Here is a 21353-nt window from a genome sequence, read left to right as displayed (position 1 = left end):
ACAAAAAGCTAAATGTCGCAGGTAATGTTGCAAGTGACCAGTAAATGTATTGATGTAAGTGTAGTGGAGTAAAAAGTAGAATATAAGAAATATTAGAAATTAGAAATTGTTCTAAAGTGGGCCTATGATAGCTGAGTGTAACATAATAAACCCCAAGATATTTAAATATAAAAAGTGATGCTGTGTATGTGTCATTAGGCAGGGAAAAGCATGTCTGCTGCATTGAACCAAAGCACATGCCTTCTTTTCCCTTGATGCAAATTACACTCACTTCTCTGCAGTCTAGGCAGAACGAATGTGTTGTTACATTAGGATCTCTTATCACCATATTTCGACGACAGACCGATTGAAAACAAACAATATACAGACATCAAAGCCTGCTGTTTCTTAATAAGCTGCTAATTAGCTCCACAGACGTCAAAGTGTTGTGTAATTTCTCAAGGTGACAGATGGGGCGGGACTTCCCGTGACTGCTCTCTACCCAGGAAGTCGTCGTGTTACTTTTCCTCCTGTTCCTCCGCCTCTTTCTGTCTTGTGAGAGACAGCAGAAACTAAAGGTGGCGTTAAGTTGTTTTTACAGCCGGGAAACTAGCAAGATAATAGTTTCACATTCGCTCCGCATTGTCCTCTTGTCTCCGGTTGTATACATTTGCTGGTTGTCATCGAAGAAATGGCGACAAAAAAGAAGACACGCTCAGAGGGTAAGGGCTAATTTCAACACGCTCATCCTAAAGCTACAGTATTTACAGTCAGTCGGGTATAATCGAGTCTGTCGAGCACCAGTGAGGACAGCGAGGTACAAAGTCGTGGTTCATAGTTGATTTTCGGGCTTAATAACACCCGTTTTGTGGCGTATATCAAGCGAGTCAGCCACAGGTGATAAGAGGAAATCGATCAGAGACAGTTGTGTGAATCATCACTCCAGTTCACTGGAAACAACTTCCTACGAAATGCACTTGAACATTTCCTGATTTCATTCGATCTTTCACAATGTTGTTGCACTAGTCTTCTTTGTTGTCATTGTTATTGTAACCTTTATTTTCTGAAAGTACACTGTGTTCTTCTAATTTCAGATAGAAGAGCATAATGAGAGTTGAGGCATATGCCAGAACCACAACCCCAAGATGAGACCTGTCCCTCATCAAATTTCTTCATTTGTTGCCCTCATTGACACAGTATTAAGTGTCATAATAACCAGAGTAACTTCATTGTGAGCCAACAAAGTGTGACTCCAGATCTCTGAATATGTGCTTGTGATAATACACATGCTGCCCTTCCCATATCCTATTCCTAGTGTCTGTAACCAGGACTCATCATTGTATTCAAACCCTGTCCTACTGAAACCCCCTCCCTCCCTCTGAGTTTCTGTGCCATGATCCGCAAGCGAGGCTCTCTCATTCTTTGTGGTACGTTCCTGTTTATCACCTGGAACGCCATACTTGTACTTCTGCTGTGGGGCAGACCCCCATCGGGCCAGACTGAGGAGCATGGCCAGGGGAAGAGAGAAGTGGCTGAAAGGCCCACCAATGATATGGTGGGAGATGTGCTCCGAATGGCAGACACGTTCGAAGCAGAGCTGGAAATGCAGAGAAAAATCCTGCTTCAGATCAAGAATCAGCAGTCCCTGTGGGATCCGTCAAACAAAAACGCACCAAAAGTAGTCGTCCCGCCCCAGCTTGTGATACCTATCCTGGTAATCGCCTGTAACAGGGTCACCGTGAGGCGCTGCTTGGACAAACTCCTGGAGCTCCGTCCTTCCGCAGAACTTTTCCCAATCATCGTGAGTCAGGACTGTGGGCACGCTGAAACTGCTGAGGTGATCCGTTCTTATGGAAATCAAGTGATCCATCTGAAACAGCCGGTCTTGTCAGATATCGCTGTGCGACCAGAGCACAAGAAGTTCCAGGGTTACTACAAAATCTCCAGGCATTACCGCTGGGCTCTCAACCAAGTGTTCAAGACCCTCTCTCATTCCTCTGCTGTGGTTGTAGAGGATGACTTGGAGGTAATCATATCATCAATTAGTGCCTACAATTGCTTCAGTTAATTTAGAAGCTCATAGTGACATTACAATGTTAATTATTTCATATATCAATATTAAAAAAACGAGTATATGTTCTATTTTGACAGCTATCAAGTTGCATATCTTTACAGCAGATGATTTCACTTGTTGACAGTGCATGTTACACTGACATTAAATTGTTCATCTCCTACTCTAGGTGGCGCCAGACTTCTTTGAGTACTTCCAAGCCTTGCTGCCACTCCTAAAATCTGACCCCACTCTGTGGTGTGTGTCGGCCTGGAATGACAATGGCCGGGATGGCTACGTGGATCCAGGCAGCGCCAACCTTCTCTACAGGACAGACTTCTTTCCCGGTCTGGGCTGGATGCTCCTCAGGGAGATGTGGGAAGAGCTGGAGCCAAAGTGGCCCGCGTCATTCTGGGATGACTGGATGCGTCAGCCAGAGCAGCGCAGAGGCCGTGCCTGTATACGCCCGGAGATCTCACGAACTTTAACCTTTGGCCGGAAAGGAGTCAGTCTGGGTCAGTTCTATGACAAATACCTGCGATACATTAAACTGAACACCGAATTTGTGCCTTTCACCAAGTTAGACCTGAGTTACTTAAAGGAGGAGAAGTACAGAGAACATTTTGAGAAGGAAGTTTACAGAGCTCCTGTAGTTACATATGAAGATGTCAAGCAGGGGCAGCTAAAAGGAACTGGGCCTTACCGCCTTCAATACTCGAGTAAGGACAGCTTCAAAATTCTGGCCAAAAACCTGGGAGTGATGGATGACTTGAAGTCTGGAGTGCCAAGGACAGGATACAGAGGGGTCGTCAGTTTCATCTCAAAAGGACGAAGGATCTACTTGGCTCCTCCTCCGGGATGGACCAAGTATGATCCCAGCTGGAGCTGATGATCCATTTATGCGTATTAGCTTTTTTGTGATCTCTGAATGTCTGAGTGAGAAGCATTACAGACCAAAGACTAATGTCTCTAATGTTTATGTTTGATGTAATTATATATACTTTTGATTATTATCTGTGATGATGCAGAATGAATGTCTCCCCTTTTTGGTGTTGGGGTTATTGCCAATGCTACTCAGGTCTTTTTCATTATACGAAAACACATTTCTTACAGTGTAGGATACAGCCTTAGACGAGCCTGCAGTAATTCACAAGAGATCTATTTTTATATGCTCCTAAATGTGCAAATGACACTCATTAATGCATTCAATGCAATCAACTAGTATGCCACTATTGTTTTAAATTATTTGCAATTTATGGTAGCCTATATGACTTGTTTATGTCTGTTACGAATATGAAAATATAATCTGTGGTATGGTTGTTGGTGACTGGTCAAAGCTGCAGTATAATCTAACATTTGACTCTCATTTTTGTGTCTTATATGAAAATCAGTTAGTCAATTGATTTTCTTGAATGATTCTCCAATGTATTACACCTTACAGGTTTGTTACCTGTGTTTGTATATTTTTGGAATAAAAAAACCCAATTTACTATTTTGCCTTTTAATAAGTTGTTAAATTGAGTTAGCAGAAAGAATACAGTGTTTTCCTTTCATATTGAGATAAGATAAAACTGTAGAAAGAGTGCAAACATATAGAGAACAAAATGGGAAAATATATTTTACTTGTTAAGTGAATACATTATAGAGCAATTAAGCTTTAAAAAGTTACCACGGGGCAAAGTCTTACCGTTTTTATATTTTTCAATTCATAATTTGTTATTGTGTGAAGAGGCCCACATAGTTATATTTCTTTCTTCCAGAACCTAAAACGTGAGGATCTTTTAAAAGAAAATGTAGGTGTATGAATGTAGATTAGAAAATATTATTAAAGTTCAAATGTACAGATCTTATCCAAGACATCTACAAATATCTTGCCACAATTTACGTGTAGACATTTCCATAACACAGGAATTAGTTTCAGCATTTGTGTGTGTGCGTGTGTGTGTCTCTCTACGGGCGCCGACGTGGCCAAAACTTGATACGCGCGTCCGTTAGGTTCCCTCTGTTCAGTGTTTACTTCATTTCTAATGATGATGTGAGACCGAAACCGCTAGCTAGCTAGCCTAGCTAAAGTAATGAAGAACCGGTAAGAGATGGACGACACACCTCATGTAATGGGGGAACATACTGATGGGCCTCCTCTTACTTTTCATCTCATGCTAGCCGTTTGTTCTCAACTATTTGCTGTAAAGTAACCGTTATATCCTGACTGGCAGTGTTAACCTACTAGCGTGCTAGGCTAGCTGTTCGTGTTTCGGTGTGCCGTGATATGGCCGATCGCAACATTCGCCTACACTGGAATTGGTTTCTTATGTACCCGTTCTGAATAACACAACCCTTGTTAACAGGGCCTGGCATTTAGTGGTATAGCCACCAGGAAGCAATCTTAGCTAGCGAAACGGTGTGGCCTGGAATGGAGCCAGGCGACTTGCGAGAGAGCCCCGCCGGGTCCGGGGAGTCAGACACCGGGGACTGGAGGGAGGAGGGGTGTCCCGGTGGGCCCGAGGAGGTCAAAACTCCCGAAACTAATGGGACAACTATAGAGACCTCGACCAGAGACACCTGCGAGGAAGGGGAAACCGAAAAACAAAAAGGAGTGGGGGAGCAATTACACAGCCCCTATGAGGAAAAACTGGACCCCAGGATCAAGGTATGGAGAACCTGGTGTGTCTGTGTGCGGTGTTTTTAACTATATTTACATAGGAATCAGCCAGGGTGTAGTTAAGACAAGAAAATATGGACCTTTATTAATCCCCGTTGGGAAATTCCGTTGTCATAGCAGCAAGAGAATAAGCAAGGAACACAGGTAGAAAAAGGGTGTTAGCTCTGGGTCTGAAATAAGCATCTCTTGTCACTAACATTTAAATCCAGTGCAAGCTACGCATTGTGTAGGCCTGTAAAGGCTATTTTATACGTAGATAATTTGTAGACCTTGTCCCTGGTTAGGCTTTTAAAAATGTCAATGGTCAATATGTATATATTTTACTGTTCATTTCTGTCTTTTTTTTGTGTGCTATTTTGTGATTTTTACATTTGTTTAATCTTTACTCATTCATTTTCACATTATGTGCAATGCTTTGTTTGAATGCTGCTACAAACACACTTCCCATTGCAGTGCCAATAAAGCCACTGGCATTTGACAAACAACCACTACAGATAGTTATTTCAAATGCAATACTGTGCAATGACTGAAAACGAGGATTAAGAACAACAGAAAGGAATTTAAGTATGTTTAATATTTAAACCTGTTTAAATGTATCTCAGTGTTCACAGACTTTCCTTTGTTAAATCCATAATCCGTGCAAATCTGGTTGTCAGATCAAGATTATCTGACTGTCATTCAATTGCGCCGACATATCCAATCGTAACATACCTGTGAAGTTAATTTAATTCCCTGTTTGTGTCTCCCCTGCATTACATTTAAATTAAAATAAAATCAGTGTTGTTACATTTAATGTGATGATAAAACATGATGTATAAACCGGAGCTAATTTAGTCTAGACTGTATGTGTTGGAGGATTAAGCCATTTATATTCCCTAGTGGTTAATACATTGGAGCCTAAAGCAGCACATATTTTTTTTCTTTTTCCCACAGGATGAGTTGGAGCATCTTAATGAAGCCAGTGCAGAAATTAACAGACTGGAGCTTCAGTTGGATGTAAGTAAAAATGCAGATTTCTACCCCCTAATTAGGGGCGCTTGTTCAGTCTTTCTATAAATGGCTGAAAAATATGGAAAACAGTTTGAATAAAAACACTTTGATTTTCACTAAACAAAACTCATGAGAAATATGAAATCTACCACCGTAGGATTAGTTAGAATCTCTGAATGTCTTTGTTGTTGAATATTTTATTAGTCTACCCAGACAGTGTTCATCAAAATGACAATTTAGTTTTAATATCTTTTAAAATAAGGTTGGGAAAAGTCAGAACTCTTAAAATGGAAAATGTTGAATGGTTTAATGCCCAAGTGAATTGATTGCACACCGGCAGTCATACTCCTCTGTGGAATCTAATCAGTCATTCCATTCAGGTAAATCTAATCTTGTTATTTTCATGCATTAACCATCCAGGATGCTAGATCAGGGTACCGGAAAATCCTCACCGAGTCTGCCAGGAAGCTAAATGCTCACAGCTCTCAGCTTGGTGGCTGCATAGAGAAAGCGAGACCCTACTATGAAGCTCGCCGCCTTGCCAAAGAGGTACACACACACACACACACACACTGGGAAACTGGACTATGTATTCCTTAAAGGTCACCTATTATGCAAAATCCACTTTTTTTATGTCTTTTATACACGTGTCCCCTCTGTGTAAAGAGATGCTTAAAGTTTCAGGAACAAATATTCTCTCTCTTTTTGTCCTGATCCATTTCTATAAAAACCTGTCTGAAAATGAGCTGATCAGATTTTGGCCACTTTATGATGTCATAACGATGTTTTGGCTTGTGTAACCATTAGCCAATCACCAACCAAGGTAACCCCCCCCCCCTTATCACATGCATCTCCTCCTAGAGCACCATTGTGTTCTTTTTAACCAAATATCTCTCAGAGGGGCGTGGGGAGGGGCTCCTTATTTTCATCTAAAGTAACAGACAGAGAATCAGCACTTTTGAAACAGGGCTGAAACAGAGGGGATTATGGGATGCTACAATGCATGATCTGTTTGGTATTTGGAGCCAAACACTTCAGGGAAATGTTTTGTATATATCTGAGACCTATAATATATTGATGAAAAGCAGTAAGGTAGGGGACCTTTAAAGAAATCCTCTGAAACGAAGTGTCCTTTATTGAAATGCAAAAGTTGACATAACTAAAAAAGAATATTGTGCCTGAACATGCTGTTGTTTACCTTTTTAAAGAGCAACTTGCAGGTTAGAGACACCAGTGAATAAATGTGTAGGAAAATGATGAATACACTAGATTTTCAAAAAAATATACAGAAATATAGACTACAGTGACATCTGGCGTCATCTTTGTAAGACATTTTTACTTCCGCATAAAAAAAGCCTACCCACGTGACCTCCAGCATGTGACGTAACATGGGGGAGAGCGGCCGGTCTAACGTATGAATAAACATGGATCACAATGCTAGTTTTGACACAGAAGAGGTTGGAAATGTATATTCGAATGCATATGATTATAATTATGAGCCTGCTAGGCGTCCAAGAGACCAGGAGCAGCCAAGGATTAGAAGAAATAACGGCCATTGGCGAGAAATGGAGCTGTGGTGTGTGGAGAACCAGTGGAGAACAGGGCAGCTGTCTTGGTGACTGACCGGCGTTAGCTACAGACAGCTGTTGGCTAACGTCAGTCACATCACAACATTGTAAAGTTAGCAATCATATATCAGGCTATAACTAAAGTAGTATTGATAATATAGTAACGTTACTGGCAGGACTGTTGATACTGATCCATGACAGAAACTAATGCGCAAGTATCAGCCGTATCTCGCGTTACCTAATGCAACTCCATACTACGTCTAACGGTGCTGTGTACCGGAGGGGAGAGAGAGAGAGAGGAGCGAAGGGAGGGGGGGGAGAAGAGAGATGTAATATGGTTTCCTGATAAACGTTTTTCTTGATAGGCTTCAGCTGTGGAGTCTGAGAGTATGTGCTGCAGGGAGGTGGATGCACCTCGCACCCAGGAACGCAAGCTAGCTCCGGTCCTTTTCCAGTGAGGGAAACTGTAGACTCGATGTCCTGACAGGCTGGAGTTTGTGCAACCTGCACAAACTCAAGCTCACCATGATTACAAATGGTGAAATGCAATGTCAAATTACTGAAAAAATACCAGCTCACTAAATCACAACCGCTCAAACCAACTACAAACTACTACCGCGGATTGGGCAGAGGAGGAGTCCGAGAAAGTTGCTCCCCATGTGACGTAATATGACGCGTTTAACGTATGACGTTAAAACAATTCCTGCCCTTATGTCTTGTAAAACATCAAATCCTGCATTAACTTTTTTAATTGTAATTTTCAGGCAAGGTTAAGCATAAATGTAGTAAAAAAAAAAACCTGCAAGTTGCTCTTTAAGTTCTAACCTCAGTGTAAGCATGGCCACCCGAAGTGTCCTTAGACAAGGCACTCTGTCCCCATCAGATCCAAGGGTATAGAGAAATTTGGATTTAGTTGCTCAAAATGAATCTGGAAGTGGTCAGGGGCACATTAGTCCACATGCGCAGTATAGTGTTACTGCAAATGTATTACAAATCCCCGACACCAGGTCCATTAGCTCCAGTTTCTGTTTCTATTCTGATGATAGGGAAAAGCGTCTTTGAGCATTAGGAAAAGCGCTATAAAAATCCCATGTATTATTATTATTATTATTATTATTATTATTATTATTATTATTATTAGTCATGCTGGATAACATAGAAAATGTTTTGATGGTCACATCTTATCTATATGGCAGCAATAACAATGTTCAACATCTTAAAGCAAATGAAATGAAATGTGAACAGGAAAGAGGGGTCTGATCACAACTGGGCATTCAATCTGCATATGAGCGTCATTACAGTGCAAGGTGTGATTCGCCAGCTTTACTGGATCTAGTTCAACACAATGTGGACACCAGATACTTGTTTCGCTCCCACAGAAACATGAGCTGCGTGAGATTTCCCTTATGGAGTTTTGTAACAGTAAAATAAATGCTTTTTTAAAGAATAGGCAACATATTTGTTCCCTTGCCTACCTATTTCAACATCCTGCAGACTTGAATTCATTCGATTTCAAGAGTGAAATTGAATTCTACTATTTACAAAGACAGCTTGACAGAGATCTGATTGAAATTGGACTCAACAGAACTCCTGACTGTGTCCTTGTCATTATTCTCCGTCTGTAGGCTATAAAAGTTTTGTCTGCTCTCTGTAGGCACAGCAGGAGACTCAGAAGGCAGCTTTGAGCTACGAGAGAGCGGTCTCTATGCACACAGCTGCCAGGGAGATGGTCTATGTGGCAGAGCAGGGCTTGATGGCTGATGGCAAGAACACTCTGGATCCCACCTGGCAGGAGATGCTGAACCACGCTACCTCCAAGGTAACAAACCGGAGGACGTACACATGCTTTAACACAATCACACCAGACCTCAGTTGAGTGTATGTTTGGTGCAGGATGGTTGTGGTGTCTCAAATGAGATGCTACATGTTTTTAAAGCGAGATGAAACATTCACCAGGAATACCATGGAGGAAAAAAAAGTCTAAATAATGATGGATTGTGAACAAATAGGCTTAATCAGAGCGAGACAATACCTTGTTGTTTATTTGTGTTTTTTAAGTCTGACTTGAAGAGGAATAGTGTTGTTAAGAGAATACCCATCAATTAGCATTGAATTCCTTTAAAACCGTCAGGGTGGATAGTTACATGAGGATCAAACTTCAGTTGAGACAATGTTAAACATGTGAACTTTTGAAAGAACATACATAACATTCATCTGTTTCTCATATATCAATATTCCAATTACTGTATAGACTATTCTGCACAGTTTCTATCATATTCTGTTTCTATTATATTTTATTTACCTGCACAATTGTATCTGTTTTATTGTGTTGCACTGTTGGAGGGGCTTGGGACCTAAGATTGTCATTGTCATAACTACACTAGCTATGCACACATGACGATAAAAGCCTTGAATTCAAGTTTGAAAGGGCTCTGGCCTTGGCGTGTTAACATCTTTCTCCTGCGTGTCTCTCCCAGGTGAACGAAGCGGAGGAGGAGCGACTCCGCAGTGAGAGGGAACACATGCGCGTCACACACGCCTGTCAGGAGGCCGAGGCTCGGGTTCAGATGCTGCAAAAGTCCCTCAAAAGAGTCATTGTCAAATCCAAACCTTACTTTGAGCTCAAGGCCCAGTTCAACCACATTCTGGAGGTAATGCAGACATACAATATGTTCTGTCAATAATCATTAGTCTATTGTTAAGCTGCTGCGTTGGCAGAAAAAGAATTGTTTTACATTCTGTACGTTATGGATTTGGTAGAGGTCACTGGTAGGTTGTGGCATAAAATCAATGTTGAAATTGATGATGAAAGTGTCTGTGCCCTCTGTGTGACTCCAGGAGAATAAGGCCAAAGTGCTGCAGCTTGAACAGCACGTAGCTAAAGTGAAGTCCCGCTACTCCATCGCCCTGCAAAACTTGGAGAAAATCAGCGAGCAGATCCACGCTCAGAGGGGGCGGGACCAGGCAGGGGGACGACGCACCACTGTCTGCGCTGGGCGTAGCCCCCCCGTTGGAGCCGAGTCCGACATCAGAGTGAAGGTAGAAGGTGGCGCCTGCAGCAGTGCCGCGACGGGGGCCGGTCGGGTGGATGCAGCCATCGACCTGGAGAAATACAAGGAGAAGGAGATTGAGAAGGAGAGGGAACGGGCGGGGTCGGATTCACTTTCAGTCTTCAGCCTGCAGACCATCGCTTCCGACTTGGAGAAATATGACTCCATTGAGCACCTCGGGGACCTCAGTGATGTCGGGAGCGTAACTGGGGATGAGGGGGAGAAAGAGAGAGGCGGAGTGATGGATAGAAGAGACAAGATGGTGGAGAGCGCCGCTAAAGAGCGCCAGCAGCAGTTCTACAAGCAGCACCACCGAAGCTTCAGTTTGTGAGGCTGCCATAGATATGAAATGTAGGGTAAACATCCCTAACACATAGGTACCAACCAAAGTCCAAAGACAGTAACTCAGCTGCAAATGTAACACTGGAGTGATGCAGTTCTAGGGGTATAACATGATGCGTGTAAATTAGCACACATTAAATGACTGACAACACTTAATTCTAAAGCTGACACTGATCAATAGTTAATATTGCAGCCTAGTTAGAACACTAACAGAATCTAAAGAGCTTTCAACCCTCCAGGACATGTATACAGTTTATTCATCCCTCTGAAGGATTCTGGGTAGAATGTTTCCTTGTGCATGAAGGAACAGCAAAAAGTGATCGAAAGCCTGGGTTTAGCTGACTTGTTTCAAAAACCCTCGTTTCTTATTTCCCAGGCTAATCTTCGTTTGGTGAGACGAGTGTAAACAAAACCCTGCGTTGGTTCTCCTTCCAGTCCTGTCAGGTCTTATCAGCCATTGCTTCAAGGTAGAGTGTTTGCAGGGTCTCTCCACACACTGAGACCCAGACTCGTGTTCACCCTCATCAAGTCAGTGTGCAAGGAAAAATGACAAAAACGATTCTGTTTGAATTTCACATATTTATTTCCAGTAACACGCTGCAAGAATTGCTTTGTTATTATTGGCACGAGAGAATGCGTTTTTTGAAAATTCCTGAAATGATTAATGAATGGAGTCTTGACAGTTTTCCACTCCGACAGCATGCACTGCTAGTGAGCTATACACAGGCATTTATGAAATGTATTTAGGGATATATGCTGAAACTAAAACTGACACCATTGAAACTAAGATGATGAAGCTGCAGCCATGTTTTCTTTTTTGATGTCGTTATGCTGTAGTCTTTTGGGGCGAGAGCCTTTTCCAAACATGTATTGTTTACATTTTAATAAGTGGATTTCATTTGCAGCAAATGCATTTCCTCTTTTCTTTGCCTTTAAAGAAAATGTTTCCCCTTGTCATTTGAAGTGTGCCTTGACACAAAAAAAGTAACACATTTAGCATGAGTAGCACTTTGTTGTAATCTCATCTGCCCAGAAATATTTATAGTTTGCCCTTTTTATGATTTTTAGAACATTTTAACAATCCAGGTCTACCTAGTGCCGTTTCCAAGACTTGGAGAGGTATGATTTACGTTTTGATTTCTTTATTTTCTTTCACGATATTGTACTTTGATTGTCAAAGTGTACGATGCAAAACGATGAAGTCAAGGAATGACTTGTATATGTATGTAATTATTACAAAGCTGGAAAATATTGACATGTACAGTTACATGTGCTAAATGATTTGAATGTTTGACAAGTTTGTTGTACATATGTTCGGGATACTCACAGTTTGTCATGTGTATTTAAATCATTATCGTCGCAGTTTATCTCAAACACCTCACCTTCACTCCTGTCTTAACAATTAGTCTTCATCCTTTTAATGGCATTTGTGAATTAGTCAGAATGTCACTTTCCAATTAGTGCATTGTCCTATCTATAATCAATAAATCAGATCATACTTATTGTGGCTTTTGTATTCCTGTATTTTCATATTATTGAATTTCTTGTAGGAACTTTAGTAGAATTGTCTGTCAGGCAGGTTAGGATGTGAATTCCTGTTTTACAGATGCAGGAAGAAGGATGGTGAGAGACAGAGGGAGAGGTTGTGTCTTCCCCAACCTCCCTTCAATTATTCATCAGCAACAATAATATGAAGCAGGATTTCAGAATAGATGGCAGCAGAGGATGCTGGGAGAGACAAAAGGGGAAGATGAAGCAGGTGATGGGCTTTGATTTAATCGATGACCAGTGTTGTAGAAAGGACTGATTGTCGCTTCGTTGACTTAACTCCTAAGGGCTTTAGAGAGAGGCTTAACAATGTAGTCACTGATAACACCACCGCGTCATATATGCACCTCCATCCGTGTCTAGTCATGCAGTGATATAATTATTAACGGTGGGATAAATCCACAAGCTTATCGTAAATCCAAAGCCTGATCGTAAGATTCATGTAATATATTACAGTCGTGGGCCCAGATCCTAGCGCTTGTCATCTTGGGAAGGAGGGAGGGGGGACTATCTGATAAAAGCGTGAGAGGGGCTGTTACGCACGGTGCGTCTCCATCATGACGTCGTGAGTTAGCTCAAGATTGTAAGGGGAGAGAGAGAGAAAAGGAGGGGAGTGTGGTGAATCGGTGTTTCGTCGTTTATGGGGCTGCGTTTGTATATAGTGCATGTATAATTGTTGTATGGATTTTTGTCCTTTCTTACCTTTGCCATGCGTAACTGCAATACATAGAAATAACCCGAATAAGATACGTCTTGTTTTTGTAACATTCTGTTTACGAGCGGAGCAGCTTGCACATTGATAGCCATACTATTATAGCCATAACATCGTTGTAAAGATGCATATTTTTACCAAATAATCCGACGTTGGGCATTTCCTGGTGGATCCACCTCGAAGGACGTAGCCGACTGTTATATTGACGGAGCGCATCGGAACTAATAGTAAGTACACATGCTACAGCTTTGCTTTACGGGGCTACGGGCTACTATTACTGTAAGTCGCAATAATAGACTCCATTTATTCAGAAAATGCTCCATTTCACATGCAGATAATCTATATAGATGCCCCATTGGTTGTTAATGTTGTATGCAAAGGCCATTCATTTTCGATGGGCACAGGCCAGATTTGTTTTGAGTTCCTTCTTGCAAGATCCTCTCTGCATTAATGCTATATAAAGAGACGATAACATGGTGAGATTCTGCACCCTTTCAAACGGCATACAGTCGGTATAATGAGGTGATATGTGATTCGGGACGCTACTTTTGAGATTTAAGCATTGTGCGGGCTTGTTAATATGGTCGGCCTTGCTCTACAGGCCATCACGGATTCCCTTGTCAACAGCCGACAAGTAACTACCGGCAGCATACGGTTGGTGGCACTCTTACTGTGACCCTCACGTCTCAGTAGTTCATGCTCAGCCATGCACAAAATACAGCATGTGAGTCTACTGTATGTGCGTGGTCCCCGTGTGGCCCTGCATATACATTGAAAATATCAACTAGCCTACAAGCGTCTGTACATGAAGCTGTCAGTGGTCCGGATCATCCCTTTCCATTGCAGCTTCCGGAATTAAAGACACACAAGCTAGTAGGCAGTGTGCAACATTAGCGGTGGATGGGCTGTGGGTGTTTTTTGTAACGAGATGTTGTTCTCTGTTCCCCCCGAGCAGAGAAGGCGCTGTCCGTGGTGCTGAAGCCTTAATTGCATTTAAAGCTTGAGGCTAGTCGACTGCCCCCCTTCCCCCTGTCTGCTCACAGCGCTGATGGAGTTAGCTGGCTTTATGGGGGATAGGCTGCTTCAGCCCGATACACTCACTCTCCTAGTTTGCTTTTATCCGGCTCAAGTGTGTGATTGCTGATATTAATGACTCCTGCTGGGCTGTCCTTTTTTCTCACCCCTTTTTTCTCTCTCCTACCTCCCCCCCCCCTCCATCCCTTACAGGACAAAAGCACGTACTGTACGCTGCCAACCCCCCCCCCCCCCCCCCCCTATGCACACACCAACATACACATGAGACACTCTCTACTCAGTGAACTCTAAAAATACACTGGATAATGCTAATGAAGGATCCAGCAGAGTTTGTCTGTCTTCCACAAGCAAGCCTCGCTGCCATCTGTCTCCCTCACTGTGGTGCTTTGCTTTGTTATGCCCCCTTACCCACCTTCACACTTTATCACACACACACTCTCCACCCCCTTACTGTCTTGTTAAGTGTATGGATGTGTTTATGTTGGTGCATCTGTGACAGCCTCATGAAGCAGCATTTATTATTCAAAACTGCAAATGAGCAGCTATATATAGTGTGTTTATCATTGATACATTCAGTTGTGTTCGTGCGAGCACTGAGGCGCTGTGGCTCACGGGACTCGTCTTTTGACTTCTTTCTGGTTATCATATCACACTTTCAGTACTTAAAAAATCTGCACGTTAGTGTGGCAGCCAAGTGGCAAGTGTCATTTCTCCATCCTTGTAAAGCAAACTGATTTTGTGCACATTAAATAGGGTTGAATAATTGTGATAGTTTGCCTAAAACATTAGGACCTTATGTTCTATGTGTTATTTGTTGATATAGCAGATATTATTTATTGAATTCATTGTTAATTCATGGGAACTCCTCCGATCGTACACATCAAAGTCTGTTTAGAGATCTTGGGGAGTACTGCATATGTGAAAACAAAGTTGTATAAAGCCTTTCACGGCTCCAGAGGGAACTGTGTGAAGTCTCTTAAATCGCCTCAAGTGATGTCAACGGTCAAGTTGCACTGTGGGTAATGTTTTTACGAGAAAATAGAATGCATTGAATTATAAATACGACATCTCTGCTTCCGCTGCGTCAACCTTCTTTTGTAGTTCTCACAGTGTTAGCATAGTGCAAGGCTAAATCGATGGAGAATTCTCAGAGAGTTTTCAGGCCCGTGAGTATGTGTGGTGGGTCATTGTGCCATTAACATCTGTCAAAACAAAATAAATACTTTCTGTCTTGCTATGGAGAGCCTTTGGGGGATACATTATTACCTTGAAATGAAGACAGATCTAAAATGTATTGTGTCAGCCCTTGCGTGAAATGTTTCTATGGTCAGCCGTTTTACAAACAATTTTAATATCAGCCATCCAAACCTGAGTTGAAACTTTGCACACAGGGCTTTTTGAAAGGAAGCCAATCTGGCTATCAACTGTACCTGGGCTGTCTGCAAGGTAAATACAAACAGAAGCAGGGGGAGAGAAGTGGACTCATGTTGCAGCTCATCCTTTGTGTGCAGTCAGGCAGGATGAAGAGGGAGTGTTTTGCCAAAAAGTTGATGCATCTCGTTTTGGAAGGACAGACAGCAGTGGACTGAAAATGACTGTATCTGAGAACTGAGACTGTAGATTTGATTCTGCAAGAATATTTTCTCAGTAGCGTTTTTCTCGTTGCATCTTGTTTCCTCAATTTTCCAGTCACAGTTCTCTACATTTACCTCTGTCTTCTTTCTCTTTCAGATCCAGAGATGGCATGCCTATTGTTTGTGGTGATTCTCTATGCTCTTCCATCTTTCGTTGTGCCCATACATAATTCATCAACTGGAGGTAATTTGTGTGTTTATGACTGAATATGTGCTGGAATCTATGTGTGGTTGGTTATAATAAGCCTTAATGGACATAAGTAACTCTGCAGAGATTGCTGAGTGACCTGAATGAAGCACTGTAATTTGTGCAGCGAGGAAAGCATCAGTTAAATTGACAATATGTCATGTTGCTGTAATCTACATCATCTGCAGACAAAGCTTTTCCCCTCTGCTCTTTTCGTCCTTCATTCTTCTTCCTCTGCTCTTTTTTCATTCAGGCTGTGCTATCATCCGGCCTCCCAGAGACGGGGGGATCCGCTACAGAGGCCTGACACAGGAACAGGTACAGAAAATACAGCTCTGGGTCTGAATGACACAACTTTACCAGTCAAATCAAGGACGTTAAACCAGTTTACTGGACAATTTTCAATATAATAAAACACAAAAGTGGAAATATAAAGCAGTTGAAACTGTATCTGCTTCCTGTAATGTAATTTATTTCCATATTAAAACCATTATGATAGCCTTAGGAAATAGAGGGTGGATAATGTGTGGGTTACACTTGTTGAAATACTCCTGGCAGCAATGAATACGTCAAATGCTCTGACAAAAACCCAAACAACCAAAAACTATATTTTTGGACTATTGCATGACCCTAATGAGTCCTTCCAATCATTGTTTGCTGTCAAAATGAAATGATTGGATGAACTGCCTGTCTGTCAACTACAGTACCTGTCTGCATAGTACACACTGCTCGTGCACTCAATGCGCGTCACCGGAGCTGCTAGCTTGACAGCTGTAAATGCTAACCATAGCCATGTTTGTTGTTTACATATAAATAGGTTTACATTCATGTTGATAATTCTTTAGGTGTAATTTTGGAGGGAGAAAATGGCGGCCAGTTCTGGCAATTTAGCGACTTTCTCTGTACAATTAGCTACTTTTGGGGCTAATGCTGTTTGCTACCCTCATGTGAAAACGGTTGTAAAGTAAACATTAGGTTGCGTTCCTCAGGTGGATGATTTTACAAATCTCGCTAACCCTTGCTAGCTTGCAAAAATGTTACCTAGATAAGCTTTGATACAAAAGTGCTGGGGATTATTAGGCTACTCCAATTGACGAGGGTTAGGCCAACTTTAGCTAATGATACAACACGGTCTCACACCGCGGTGAATTTAGTTTTAAGTTGGATATTCGACGGACATTCGCGGACCCGCCAGCAGCGTCAGTTTCCCCTGCTGCTGGCTGTATTACGACGGGGAGATCTTCTCCGCGAAACGAGGCTTTCACTTAGGGACCATCAACAAATGACTTTTCAATTACACAATAACATTTTTCTTTTTAATAAATCGACAGCCTCCCGATCGAGTGAATGTGAAGCGAATCCACGCTAGAGCATGCATTTGTTGAACACACCTCTTTTTATTGCATTGTAATACTTTAAATACGTCTTATTATTATTTTTGATGGAAAAATTAGCTTATTTCTTCAATACCTTCCAGGTCATGTGACCTAATCACTCAAAAATCAATGTTGGGTCAAAGAACTACACCGGCTGCATAGGACACACCTCTTTTTATTGCATTTTAATACTTTAAATATTTTATATTATTAATTTGATGGAAAAATGAGCTTATTTCTTCAATACCTTCCAGGTCATGTGACCGATTCACTCAAAATCAATGTTGGGTCAAAGAACTACACTGGCTGCATAGGACACACCTCTTTTTATTGCATTTTAATACTTTAAATATTTTATATTATTAATTTGATAGAAACATTTGCTTATTTATTCAATACCTTCCAGGTCATGTGACCGATTCACTCAAAATCAATGTTGGGTCAAATAACTACACTGGCTGCATAGGACACACCTCTTTTTATTGCATTTTAATACTTTAAATATTTTTATATTATTAATTTGATGGAAAAATTAGCTTATTTCTTCAATACTTTCCAGGTCATGTGACCTAATCACTCAAAAATAAATGCTTAGTCAAAGAACTACACTGACAGAATAGGACATACCTCTTTTTTTTTATCGCATTTGAACATTCTAAATATTTTATATTAATATTTTGGTGGAAAAATTTGCTTATTTCTTCAATACCTTCCAGGTCATGTGACCGATTCACTCAAAATCAATGTTGGGTCAAAGAACTACAATGGCTGCATAGGACACACCTCTTTTTATTGCATTTTAATACTTTAAATATTTTATATTATTAATTTGATGGAAAAATGAGCTTATTTCTTCAATACCTTCCAGGTCATGTGACCTAATCAGTCAAAATCAATGCTGAGTCAAAGAACTACACTGGCTGCATAGGACACACCTCTTTTTATTGCATTTTAATACTTTAAATATTTTATATTAATATTTTGATGAAAAAATTAGCTTATTTCTTCAATACCTTCCAGGTCATGTGACCGATTCACTCAAAATCAATGTTGGGTTAGGGTTAGGGTTAGGAAAATACACAAGAAGAGGAACAATTTCCAAAGCCTTAACCAGTGGTGTCAGCAATTATTATTACACTATGTTAAGACAGACATCAGAGGAAATAATGGCTGGTAACATAAGCAGAAGCCTCACCAAAGACGTGTTAAAGAAAATATCCTCTGAAGTGAAGAAAAGTGCAAGGCTCCACGATGACATGATGCTTGAACTCATGTTGACTCAAAAAATAATCAAAGAGAGCAGCAGTCATGCATCATCAAAAGGCTATCTTCAGCACCTACAAATTGATCCGTTTGCTGTACATTTATACACAGATGTTGGAATAAAGATATTGACTGAGCACTTGAAAAAGCCAACACCTACGACTCTCTACCTTGATGCCACAGGCAGCGTGATACAGACAATTCCTGATCAAAATAAGCGGGTCTTGTATTATGCTTTGGTTTTGCCCGGAATGGGTAAGGATAAGCCTCCCTTGCCTGTCACAGAACTGATCACCAACAGCCATTCCATTCCATCTATTTCCCATTGGCTCATGGAATTTAAAAGAAAGTTGTCTTACACAACAAAAAGAAAGATAGCACAGGTTGAGACAGATTATAGTTGGGCTCTGATAAACAGTGTGCTTCAGTCTTTTAACAGGGAAAAATATGTCAGTGTACCTTGACAGAGCATTTGAGATAGTGTCTGGACAAACTGAACTGATTCCTAACTTCACTGTGTTGCATCTGTGCTCTGCTCATATCATGAAGGCTGTGTCACAAGCATTTGGGAAAAAAACTGTAGACAGAGGCACACAGGAATATGCAACATTCTGTTTTGCGTACATCCTGAACTGCACAAGTATGCAGGAAGCCCTTGATGTTTTTTATCATATGTGTGTGCTTTTTGATGCAGAGGAGTACACTCATTCGGTGAAACAGAGCTAAATGTACCTCGACGAGTGCATTTTGCAAACTCTGGACTTGAAACTGGAGGAAAGTGGACATGTAATGGGAGAGGAGGAAAGCAAAATGGAAACAAATGCTCATAGCATTATTGGAAAGTCCCCTTTTACACAAGCTTTTCAAGTCAGGCGGGACCAAGCAGTGTGACATTCTCTCTGACGATGCTGTTCATGTAAAAAAACACTACCTCTGTCCTGGTGTCATTGATGCACTGTTAAAAAACTACATGGGGATCTTCCCATTGTGGAGTGGTTTGTTGCTTGGGGATCTGTCGCGACATAGAAAAGGTACCTCTAAAAAAGATGGAAGTCATAAAACCAGGGATACCAACTGCCATGTTGAGCTCTGGTTTGGGTTGGTCAAACACTCCATCCTTTTAAAAAAAAAAGTACCTGAGACCAGCTGAGTTCGTCTCCAAAATGTATGCCTCAATACAAGGAAGATATATAGAGCACATTGAGCAACACAATCTGCCAATGCATATTCTGGACAAAAACTTTGGACATCCTAGCAGGCCAGATGATGACCACGAGGAACAGTGGAACAAGCGGGAAAGTTCTGCTGGTCACACCAAGTCCAAGTCCATGCTTCAATCCACCAAAAACACTACACAACCCCAAGAGCCCACCTGCCACAAAGGTGAAGAAAAGAAAAGTGGACCAACAGGAAAAAGACACACAGGGAAATGTGAGTTTCTCTAAGACTTACTATGTGCAAAGTGTGTAAATTGTTCTCCAGCATTTTAATTGTAACAATGGAATAAGTAAATATTGTCAGAAAGTAAAGCATGGACTAAATTGGTAAAGAATGAGGTGAAGGACAAAGGACATGAAGTATTATAACCCAAGATGATTAGGTGCATGTTGTAGGGGGAGAATATGAAGATGAAAAATGTAAATACAGCTTACAAACTTAGAACAGAAACTATATTTCCAAATCAGACTTTAAACTGCAATTACAGTTTCTGTTCCTGAGCAGCCTGTTTAATGTTATTTAGTGAAAACTCTAAAACGGACTGAGGTTACTGACTGAGTGTTAAAATGCAATAAAAAGAGGTGTGTCCTATGCAGCCAGTGTAGTTCTTTGACCCAACATTGATTTTGAGTGAATCGGTCACATGACCTGGAAGGTATTGAAGAAATAAGCTCATTTTCGATCAACATATTAATATAAAAATATTTAGAATGTTCAAATGCGATAAAAAGAGGTGTGTCCTATTCAGCCAGTGTAGTTCTTTGACTCAGCATTGATTTTGAGTGATTAGGTCACATGACCTGGAAGGTATTGAAGAAATAAGCTCATTTTCCCATCAAATTAATAATATAAAATATTTAAAGTATTAAAATGCGATAAAAAGAGGTGTGTCCTATTCAGCCAGTGTAGTTCTTTGACTCAGCATTGATTTTGAGTGATTAGGTCACATGACCTGGAAGGTATTGAAGAAATAAGCTCATTTTCCCATCAAATTAATAATATAAAATATTTAAAGTATTAAAATGCAATAAAAAGAGGTGTGTCCTATGCAGCCAGTGTAGTTATTTGACCCAACATTGATTTTGAGTGAATCGGTCACATGACCTGGAAGGTATTGAAGAAATAAGCTCATTTTTCCATCAAATTATTAATATAAAAATATTTAAAGTATTAAAATGCAATAAAAAGAGGTGTGTCCTATGCAGCCGGTGTAGTTCTTTGACCCAACATTGATTTTGAGTGAATCGGTCACATGACCTGGAAGGTATTGAAGAAATAAGCTAATTTTTCCATTAAAATATTAATATCAAAATATTTAGAATGTTCGAATGCGATAAAAAGAGGTGTGTCCTATTCAGTCAGTGTAGTTCTTTGACCCAGCATTTATTTTTGAGTGATTAGGTCACATGACCTGGAAGATATTGAAGAAATAATCTCATTTTTCAATCAAAATATTAATATAAAAATATTTGGAGTGTTAAAATACAATAAAAAGAGGTGTGTCACAGTGTAGTTCTTTGACCCAGCATTGATTTTGAGTCATTAGGTCCCATGACCTGGAAGGTATTGAAGAAATAAGCAAATGTTTCCATCAAAAATATTAATAAAACGTATTTAAAGTATTAAAATGCAATAAAAAGAGGTGTGTTCAATAAATGTATGCTCTAGAGTGAATTTGCTTCACATTCACACGATCGAGAAGCCGTCGATTTATTAAAAAGAACATTTTTCTTGTCTAA

The 21353-nt window shown here is 40.7% G+C and overlaps 3 protein-coding genes across 4 annotated transcripts in view; all 3 read left to right on the top strand.

The window, feature by feature from the left end:
- The first annotated feature begins 461 nt into the window (after positions 1-461).
- mgat1a (alpha-1,3-mannosyl-glycoprotein 2-beta-N-acetylglucosaminyltransferase a) lies at positions 462-3521 on the top strand. Its single transcript, XM_034211279.1, has 3 exons — positions 462-701; positions 1074-2005; positions 2220-3521. Exons 2-3 carry the CDS (start codon positions 1373-1375, stop codon positions 2916-2918), a joined length of 1332 nt encoding a protein of 443 aa, XP_034067170.1. The 5' UTR covers positions 462-701; positions 1074-1372; the 3' UTR covers positions 2919-3521.
- A 482-nt stretch (positions 3522-4003) lies between these two features.
- sh3bp5la (SH3-binding domain protein 5-like, a) lies at positions 4004-12148 on the top strand. Of its 2 annotated transcripts, XM_034211496.1 has the most exons (7): positions 4004-4115; positions 4378-4679; positions 5625-5687; positions 6102-6230; positions 8904-9068; positions 9727-9900; positions 10088-10630. In XM_034211496.1, exons 2-7 carry the CDS (start codon positions 4443-4445, stop codon positions 10628-10630), a joined length of 1311 nt encoding a protein of 436 aa, XP_034067387.1. In that variant the 5' UTR covers positions 4004-4115; positions 4378-4442. The 2 variants fall into 2 exon arrangements, with proteins under 2 accessions (XP_034067387.1, XP_034067389.1); XM_034211498.1 differs by having other exon boundaries at positions 4013-4679; positions 10088-12148.
- A 612-nt stretch (positions 12149-12760) lies between these two features.
- gabbr1a (gamma-aminobutyric acid (GABA) B receptor, 1a) overlaps positions 12761-21353 on the top strand; it is a gene marked incomplete in the record, with an annotated part of 59743 nt that continues 51150 nt past the window's right edge. The window contains 3 exon segments of the mRNA XM_034211433.1: positions 12761-13128; positions 15668-15754; positions 16011-16075. Coding sequence (XP_034067324.1) covers positions 15676-15754; positions 16011-16075 — 144 coding nt within the window.

Source organism: Gymnodraco acuticeps, unplaced genomic scaffold, assembly GCF_902827175.1.
Source record: "Gymnodraco acuticeps unplaced genomic scaffold, fGymAcu1.1, whole genome shotgun sequence".
Taxonomy (NCBI): domain Eukaryota; kingdom Metazoa; phylum Chordata; class Actinopteri; order Perciformes; family Bathydraconidae; genus Gymnodraco; species Gymnodraco acuticeps.
Note: the sequence above shows the minus strand (reverse complement) of the source record. Positions and strands in the feature narration are given on the sequence as shown.

Coding starts and splice junctions, on each gene's coding strand:
- mgat1a (XM_034211279.1), top strand. CDS start 1,373: ATGATCCGCAAGCGAGGCTCTCTCATTCTTTGTGGTACGTTCCTGTTT. Junction 2,006..2,219: donor TTGTAGAGGATGACTTGGAG/GTAATCATATCA, acceptor CTCCTACTCTAG/GTGGCGCCAGACTTCTTTGA.
- sh3bp5la (XM_034211498.1), top strand. CDS start 4,443: ATGGAGCCAGGCGACTTGCGAGAGAGCCCCGCCGGGTCCGGGGAGTCA. Junction 6,231..8,903: donor CTCGCCGCCTTGCCAAAGAG/GTACACACACAC, acceptor TGCTCTCTGTAG/GCACAGCAGGAGACTCAGAA. Junction 9,069..9,726: donor TGAACCACGCTACCTCCAAG/GTAACAAACCGG, acceptor TGTCTCTCCCAG/GTGAACGAAGCGGAGGAGGA.